The sequence below is a fragment of the Lygodium microphyllum genome, chromosome 20 (genome assembly GCF_053477565.2).
Source record: "Lygodium microphyllum isolate KBCC chromosome 20, Lygodium_microphyllum_v1.1.10, whole genome shotgun sequence".
NCBI classification, from domain to species: domain Eukaryota; kingdom Viridiplantae; phylum Streptophyta; class Polypodiopsida; order Schizaeales; family Lygodiaceae; genus Lygodium; species Lygodium microphyllum.
Window position 1 is genome coordinate 46,903,310 of NC_141154.1, and position 9,588 is coordinate 46,912,897.

General features: G+C 43.5%; 1 protein-coding gene across 1 annotated transcript; it reads right to left on the reverse strand.

The window, feature by feature from the left end:
- Positions 1–7,507: 7,507 nt before the first annotated feature.
- On the reverse strand, positions 7,508–8,047 carry LOC148018891 (uncharacterized). Its single transcript, XM_087701277.1, has one exon. It carries the CDS (start codon positions 8,045–8,047, stop codon positions 7,508–7,510), a length of 540 nt encoding a protein of 179 aa, XP_087557403.1.
- Between the last annotated feature and the right edge of the window lie 1,541 nt (positions 8,048–9,588).

Sequence of the window (9,588 nt, forward strand, 5' to 3'; positions counted from 1 at the left end):
TACGAGGGTTTTTTTGAGTGGGAAAGGGAGGTGTTAAAAGCCCTCAACACTCTCTTCTCTTTTACGAGTGGGAAAAAAGAACAAAGCTCCAAGGGTATTTTGCATGGGGTTTCAAGAGCACAAAGGAAGGGCTTAAGGGGGTTTTTACGATAGGGGTTTCAATATGCCACAAGGGAAGGGAGATAAGGGAATTTAAACACATGGGGGAGGGGGTTTCAAGCCCAAAGGGAAGGGGCTTAAGGGTTAAAACACGGGGGTTCCGAAATGGCACAAGGGAAGGGGGCTAAAAGAAATTTTTAAAACACGGGGGAGGGTGAGTGGTTTTGAAGCCCAAGGAAAAGGGGGCTAAGAAGGCCCCCCCTTTGGAAGCTTCTAAGCTTGCAGAAGCTTACGTTGGGGGGGAGGGGGGAATTTGGGAGCCGTTCGACGGTGGCCAAGCTTCGCAGCTCCTCGCCAGCACGCGCAGCAATTCCCTTGACTTCTCCCTCGCTTAAGCCCTCTCTCTCTCTCTAGTCGACTGCACACAACGGCATTGTGGCGGCCCTCACTTCCTTCTTTCCCCTTCACAGCAGCAGACCCCCTTGCTTAAATAGGGGAGGGGAGGGGGATCCTTCCTCTCCTACATTTCGAGAGGCATGCCTCCCAGTGTGAGCAAGCTCTAGCAAGGATCTTGCTCGACATTCTATTTCCCTCTCCTCCTCTAGCACGACCGTCGGCTGGGGGGGGAGATAAGGAAAAAAAATTCCATTATCCTTAATAAATTTTCAAAATACTACATCATTATCCCATTACCTAAAAAGGAGGTTCATGTGTGAATTGCAGTGTTTGATATATTACAATAATTCTACTTTTCATCATGTAGATTAGCATTTTGAGGTCATCAAAGCTACCTTAGATGACTTCAAAGACAAAATCTTTGCTCGTGTAAGTATTGGACATGCATCAGCTGGAGATAGTCGACGAAGAAAACTAATGTTAGCTGATTATGTTCACAAACATGGCACCAGATACAAGATTGAATGGGATGGATGACCTCTCTTAGCCAAATTATCAAATGGAGAGGTTTTTGGTCTACATGATCAAGATTTTATACATAATGGAAAAAATCTTGCCAATATTCTTGACAAACCAAAGCATCAAAACTAGCTCTTGGTGATGTTTGGGTTACCTTGAATCATGTTGCCATTGTTTATGATTACTTTTCAATTGACAAGCATATGCTCAAGGAAGCTGATATTAGGCAAGACGATTGTCAAAATTGGGTTGCAGCACAAAGAATGTGTAGTAGGCAAGTCCAATGGTGTTTGGGAGAGATAGCAAATAATGGAAAACATAGAAAAGAGAGGAGCATGGTGGGAACACAAGCTTACTTTGAAATTTTAGGAGACTACATTGATATTTTCTTGTCTCCACACTTCAGCTTGGTGGAAAGAGTCCATTTAGTAGCAAACGTGACATTGTTTTTCAAGTTTGGAGATATTGGATTATGAAACATGCAACATATACATTGTCAAAAAAATTTATTAGTAAGGAGGCATTCCTAGATGTACAACTCTCGTGCCACTTTGTTATACTGCTCATAAAATATTTTAAAGACTTTCATTCAAATAAGATACTTCCAATACATTTGACTGGATCTGATGTAGTTGAAATCTTCTTCAGCAAAGTTGGGAGCATGGTTGGCCAAGAGCGCACTTATGATTTGATGGACATCCTAGATAGTATAGGAATCTTGAATAGGCTTTCATATTTTGAGTTCAACGAGAATAGTGTGAAATTTGCACGTGCCCATAAGAAACAGGAGCATGTATGGAGAGAGTTGAATCTCAAGGAGACCATGGAAAAAGCTGATTTAGGTTGTTACAGATGTGTTTCAACTAATGAGAAGATAATTGATGCCTTGAAAAGGGGATTACAAAGTGCTCACCACATTTGTGAGCGTTTACAAATGAAACCAAAAGGTAAAGAGGATAAGCAATGGTGGTGGGAGCCTTGGTTCGAAGGTTTTTTGATGCTTACACCAGCTCAAATTTCCAGGATTCCAATACAGATGAGGAATTTTCAGCTCCTACAAATGATGGAGTGAATTCAAAGGAGGATGTATCCACAAGTGAGAGAAGACATGTAGTAGATTCTTTGTTAGATGAAAATGACAAAGTAAATCCAGTAGTGGAGCTTGACAATAACATGTTTCTTTTTAAATCAACATTGGTAAGTCAACTCAATGGCAATCCCACATTATCCAAAGATAGGCTTACAAGGGTGCGACAAGGAGTATACTATAGTAAGGAGGAGAAACATCATACTCAAACAAATGATAATTTATTTGACATTGATTTAGATTGTGCTGTGTTCTTCCAAGAAGAGCATACCAATGGGAAGATCACAAGGCTATTGATAAGATCTTCAAAAAGTATTAAAAATTTTAAAATCCAAAGTGTGTGATACTTAGGACGAGCTCAAAAGATGAGAAGAAAAGTTGGTAGCACCTATGTGGAATACAAGAGAGGATTTAGCCTCCTAGATAGGCTCTTAGGAGTGGAGGTTCAACTTGGATGGTATCAAAAATCAAAGGGAACACGGATTTGACAGACCTTGATATGATAGATATTGAAAGTGTCTTTGCTCTTGCAAAGCTCACATATGATTATAATAATAACAAATATGAGCTTGATGAAAATGATTGGAAGAACTTCAATGAATTTGTAAACGACCATTGAGGATAGGTAAACGAACATTATTTTTCCTCTTTTTTAGTATTATCTCCTATGTAAATTGAGTGAAGGAAAAAATTCTGATAGAGTGATTTTTTGGCATGTGCCTTCATGTTAATGTTTTATATTTGTATGTTTGTGTCATGAATGCGACTAGTGGATCATGGTGATGCATCTAAGCATGTCGAAATCAACATGGACTCTAGCTTTGAAAATGCCAAGGTGTTGAGTAGAACACACTTATGGATTGGAGAAAATTTTTGTATATCACATTTTTTGTATAGCTATATCTACTTTGTAAAGTAATGCAAAATAAGTTTTGTATAAATGCAAAAATCAAAAACCATATTTTTTATTGAATTGTCATGTGTATTTTGTATATTCACATTTTTTGCATAGCTACATCTACTTTATAAAGGAACACAAAACAAGTTTTCTGCAAATGCAAAAATTAATTATGTGGATTATTCTAGAATTTACTTTTGGGCTATAGAAATACAACATGTTTTTTCTTTTAATGTGCCTACCTCCTTGAATTACAAATGAAGTGTGCCTTCATTGTGTTGCTTGAATTATGGATTGAGTAGCATTTATCTCTTGTCATCTCCCAGAGAGAGAGAGAGAGAGAGAGAGAGAGAGAGAGAGAGAGAGAGAGAGAGAGAGAGAGAGAGAGAGAGAGAGAGAGAGAGAGAGAGAGAGAGAGAGAGAGAGAGAGAGAGAGAGAGAGAGAGAGAGAGAGAGAGAGAGAGAGTTATATTAACGTCTTCTAAAGACCAAAACTGGCCTATGAGACAAACTGTGATACAACTGATGAGGTCCAGCTATCCAAAATAAAAGTGCTGAATGAAAAGCTAAAAACTGGAAACTGAAAATACGGTGCTGTGAGTGTGATAAGTGTCGTGTATGTGTATGTGCGTATGTAGCTCTGGAACTCCAGATAATGGCTACAAAAGGGGAACAAATATCGGCTGTGATAGGGGAACAACTGTCGGCTGTGATAAAGTGGTGCGATGTGTATATGTAAGAGATGCAGGGAGATATACTATCCTGGGATGTAGTAGCAATCGTCGAAGTCGCTAATAGAAGGTGATCCCTCCTGGATGCAGGATGTGGTACATCGGCGGTGGAGAAAGAGCAAACTGGAGATCTGAGATCCAATGTGTCGAGTGTCGTCGGATCTCAGTCTGCTGTCGATGTAGATCAAGAATCCTCCGGATCTCCTGTCAATGTGGCTGTGGGGTCCGAAACCCACGGATCCTCGTGCGACGTCGGGTACGCTGGTCCTCAGCCTGTTGTAGTGTGAGCCCGGAGGTCTGGCTGGAGGCTGGTATAGTAGCTCTCACTCTGTCTGTCTGAAAGAACTATGTAATAGTCGTCTGGGTGGGCCCCTCTCTGACTGGGACCCGTTGTGTGCTCTGCTCTCTGATGTGCCATGCCTCTCCCAGAAAACAGCCAAATGATCTCTGATCTATATCAGTCATACATCCCTGAAGTGAGCTGCTCAATGTGTATCTAGATCTCAACTCTGAGTATGCCGGGCATCTGAGAACAAAATGCTCCTCACTCTCCACCTCTGATTTGCAAAGGGGGCATATCCTCTCCTCCCGTGGGATGCCACTGGCTCTGCCACTCTCAATCATAAGCTGATGTGATGATACCCTGAGCTGTCCAATAAGAACTTTCAATCGATGTGGCATATAGATCTGCATATATCTCGGAATCTCTATGAATCCCTGCTCTGATATACTCAAGAACTGTGTATAATAATGTGCCATCTTCGATAGCAGTGGCTGTGCAGGGCTGACCCATGTCCTCTGTATATAAATATGCCATATCCCCTGTCTGATGACTCTGTTCCTCTCAGAGAGAGAGAGGGTGTAAGTGGGAGTCTATCAATGTCCAGCCCATGTCTGTCAAACCAAGCTCTAGTCTGTGCATACCATGATGTGGTATCCCCCGCTCGAGCCATCTCCTGAGATGCCATATATGCTCTATATGCAATGCGATCTCTGTCCATATCCTGAAATCTGTGTAGGAAGCAGACTGTCTGAAATAATGCCTCGACTAGCATGGGCGGTGTGGCAAGCTCTGCTCGCACAATGTCATGTGGGACTGAGGCCTTGCTGCAAATCAATCTAGATATCATGATTACCTGAGGTCTCTCCATCAATGTCCATACATAATCGGCAAGGCCTGGCCCCCATATAGCTGCTCCATACATCAGTGCTGGAGTGACTAGAGTATCAAAGAGCCACCCCTTGGTGCGGGGCTCCTGGAAATGTGCTTGATGACACTGTCGCTCCATAAGAGCCAATGCTGAGTATCCTCTAGTGAGGCGGTCATGAGCTGCCTGTGTCATCAAGAAAGTCCCTGAAGCTGCTGTAAAGGTGACTCCCAAATATACATATGATCCAGTGACCTCAATACTCCCTCCTGCTGCCATGAAAATATTCTGTCTGCGTATCTGAGCTGATGTATGGAATATAAGAACCTTGGTTTTACCAAGGTTCACTGTCATGCCTCTCTGTATGCAAAAATCATTCAATGCTAATAAATGTTGCTGTAATCCCTTAGCTGAGTCTGAGACCAACACAATGTCATCTGCATATAGTAAGATATGAACTGTGGCTCCATTGAGATCTATACCTCCACCGGCTCGCTGTTGAATAAACTCTGCTATCTCATCAATGTATAGCCCAAATAGAGTCGGTGAGAGTGGGCATCCTTGCTTTACATCAATGGTGCTCACAAGGGGATCTGACATACCTCCCGAACATCTAACTCTGCCAGTAACCCGCTCATATAGTGCATAAATACCCCACATCATGTCATCATCCACCCCCAGATCAAGTAGGCGTCTGAAAAGCCTCTCTCTCGAAACCATGTCAAAGGCTTTGCGGAAATCCACAAAGCAACAGTACAATCTCTGTTTCTTCACTCGTGTCTGGTCGATCAGACAACGGAGAGTGAAGATGTGGTCTATGGTAGAAAATGCCCGTCTGAACCCTGCCTGTCCGGGTGTGCGCATGCACTCTCTCTCTGCCAGCGTGCTGAGCTCCTCCTCCATCACCGTGCCATAAAGTTTGGACAAAACTGGCCCAATCATGATGGTCCTATATGTGTTAGGATCCATAGGATCCCCTGACTTGTGGATAGGTACAATGGTGTGCTCTGTCCACGAGTCAGGGAACCCCTCAGACAATGCACGGTTGAAGAGGTGAGCAATGAGTGGAGCCAATGTGTCTCTACCATATATAATATGCTCTGCCTGAAGATCAAACTGGTCTCGAGCGCGGCCATTCTGTAACCGTGAGATAGCATGTTTCACCATACTAGTGGTGAAAAAGGACGAAATACCCGGTCTCGGTGTACATGGTGTGGGTATCAGCGCTGTGCGGGTACATGATATAAACTCTGTGCGTATCCATGCCATACTACAGGGTCATGTATCGGTGTGGGTGAGCGTGTTTCTCTGATCTGCTTCCATGCCTCTGCACAATCTCTGCTCATAAGAAGGTGGTATATGTCCCAATATCTCTCCTCCTCCCATTCCCGCTTTTTATGGTGGGTCAAGCGGTGCATGCGTCTCTGCGCCTATCTGTGTGTGATCTCTCCTCTGGCCTCCAAATCGCATAGCTGTCGATGTAGATCTCTGCACTCATCATCATACCACCTGTTCTATGGCATGGTACCGGTCCGAGGGGGGTGCGTGTATGTGTGATGTGGAAAACTGAGTGTAGCAGAATCATGCAGAATACGTGTGATATCAGTGGTCAGTGTATCAAGGGGTGCGTATGGATCAAGTGACGTGATGTGCTCCTCCAGATGCTGTGAGTAAACATGTGAGAGCTCATGAGTGAAGTGTATGGTAGTATGCATGTGGGGTATGATATCTGCAGGTGGTGATGGTAATGAGGTGAGGAGTGAGAAACTGAGAAGGGGGTGATCGGCACCGAGTGGAAGTCTCCCAAGGCCGAAGGACTCGATAGTATGCATCCCATCGATCGATCCGAGCAGATAAGCTACAGTAGTCTCGCCCCCCCATGTGAGAAGCATATAAGACCTCCTGAATATGGCCATCGTGCCATCCCGTTATAAATAACGAGATGATGTCTACTACCAAGCTCAAGTAAATGCCCTCCATACCCTGTGGCGTCTGGCCCAGTATCTGTTGACTCCCTACTGATCCCCAACTCCTCAGGGTCTAATGCTCTCATGATCTCTGGCTGCTCCATATCAAAACTCTCACACTGTCGGCTCTGTGTGCGCCCGTTGAAGTCCCCCATAAGGAAGACCTCACCCAAACTAGAATACAGAATAATGTCCTCTGAGAGCTGTGAATAAGGGGAGGGGGAATCTCTGGCCTGAATATCACCCTGCGTAGTAGCATATCTGGACCCTCCTGGTGAAAAGTAGCATACTGCCATATAGATCCATCTCTCATCTGATATCTGCACTCTGATCCATATGTAATTGGCCTCCTCATCTCGTCTCACTAACTGGATATGTCTCTGTATCCCCTGACGGAATAGAACTGCCACCCCTCCTGAGCCCCTAGATGTGCTATGCCTAGTAGTAGCCCGGTATGCAGATACCCACTCAAATCCTATAATGCGTGGAAGCCCTCTCTCTGGGCTCTCATGTGTCTCTGTGAGGCATATAACATCATGGTCGGGTAAAATCTCCTCAAGTCTGTCCGGTCGTGACCATAGGGAGCCGTTGCAGTTCCAAACTGCCACACGTATCGGGGTCTCTTGTACAGTCCTCTGCCTCGTCTCATAGGCCACGCCCCCCTATTTGGTGGGGCGTCCATCTATAAAAATCCGGCCATCTCGATAGAAGGCCTTATGGCCTTCTCTACGTGCTTGGAGTATCTGTGGCATGCATGCTCGTCTGTGTGCAATCTGCATCTGAGTCAGGTCCTCATCCATGAAGATGGGAGCCCCAGTCATCCCTCGGAGCGAAATCCGCTTCCGAAAGAAAGCGGCTCTGTCCTCCGGTGTGCTCATATATAATATCAGAGCTTTGACCCTGGTAGTATCTCGTCCTGCACGCCATGCCTGAGTAAAGGGCATGCTCCTATACCCTAGTCGGGTGCATAGCCCGCGTGCGTCCTCCTCCGGAGAGGCCCCTTCGGGGAGCCCGATAATACGCACGTTCAATCTACGTGCATTCCTGAGCCTCTCCTCCTCTAAGGTCTCCTGAACCCGGACTACCTCCTCCTTTTTATTTTCTTCCTGGACCTCCTTCTTAATGTTCTTCTTCACTACCTCAATCCACCCCTGAGAGAGAGAGAGAGAGAGAGAGAGAGTGTGTGTGTGTGTGTGCAACATATATGCCTTTGATCTAGAAAAGAGGAGTCATGGAGAGGATATTTTGAGATGAACTAGATACAACAGATATAATGATATACCTTGCTAGAGCCCTACTACCACCATAATAGTGCAACATCAAGATCAATATTGCAATGCAAGCGAGCACAAAGATAGTAATAGGATGTTCAAAGTATTTAGTTTTGTATTTTTTTATTCAAGACCTCTAAGATTAACTTTGGGCTAGTCTAGCTTCCTATTAATTGCGTATCATAGCTTTAGGAAATGCTAGCCATAAAGATACTAATGTGAATGCCTTTTGCTAGCTAGTTCTAGGTTGAGAATTTCATGCTCTAGTTATATACTTGATGTCTCTATCTAGAAATTATTTTAAAGTCTTACTTTTATTGATAAAAATTTGAAATCTATCTTTGTATGTCCTATATTACAATGATATTTTCATACTCATTAGAACTGCTAAGAGATTTTATGAACCATTGGGAGTTGCTTTGTGGTCAATTCTATATTGTAGTATCTTGTATCTATACTATTACATAGGGTTCTATTAAATTCTTTACTAGAAAAAATAAACTCACAGTAAGGGATTTATAAATATTGCTAAAAATTCACATAAGGGCCAATAAAATTTTTACAAAATAGGTTACATAGGGATATATAAAACATGCCCTGAATGCACATGATGCCTAGGATTTATACATAGTAACTTACCCGAGTACCTACCTCACTCATACTCTCACTCTCTCATCCCTACCCTCCCATCCCTCACTCTGTCATACTCATCCCTCATCACTCATCCCTCGCTCATCCTACACTCACTCACTCACTCTCATACCTATACTCACTCACTCATATCCACACTCACTCATACCCATAACACTCACATCTCACTTATCCTTCACTAACACTCACACCTCACTGATCCCTCACTCATACGCACTCATTCACACTAACCAAATACTCACACACTCACTCACACTCCCATTTACACACAAACTATGCCTCAAGGCTCACTCATACTTGTCTTACTCACATTCTAAAATTGAACCTCTTGCTTTACGTATTAGCATCAAAGTGCAATCCTTACTTGCCATATTGTTTGCATGACATGGTTGTGATATTGTGAGGAATTACTTGCAACCATGCACATTGCATTGGAAAGGAAGAAAGCCTAATTTTGCACACGTCACTCTTTGGTACGCAGATCGGACGCTGTATGCTCGCGTAGTGAATGCCAGAAGGTCCCCAAGAACAAAAGAACTCTACTTTTTTGATGCCTCCTCCGTGAGGTTTTACGGTGGATTCTGTAAACTTAGATGACCGGGGCTCATACACAAAGTGGATTCTTTGTGCGAGAAGTTGATGGGGACGCCTGTCCTTTTCGGGCGTTTCATTAATCTAGTGTGTACATGGGTGATTCCATAGCGGGTGATTCCGCAAAATGCATATTAAATTAATAAACGTTTATGAGTTTAGAGTGCGCACTCATAATAAATTAAGGTTAGGATTTATTTCTAACCAGTTGATTTATTTATGTAGCTGAA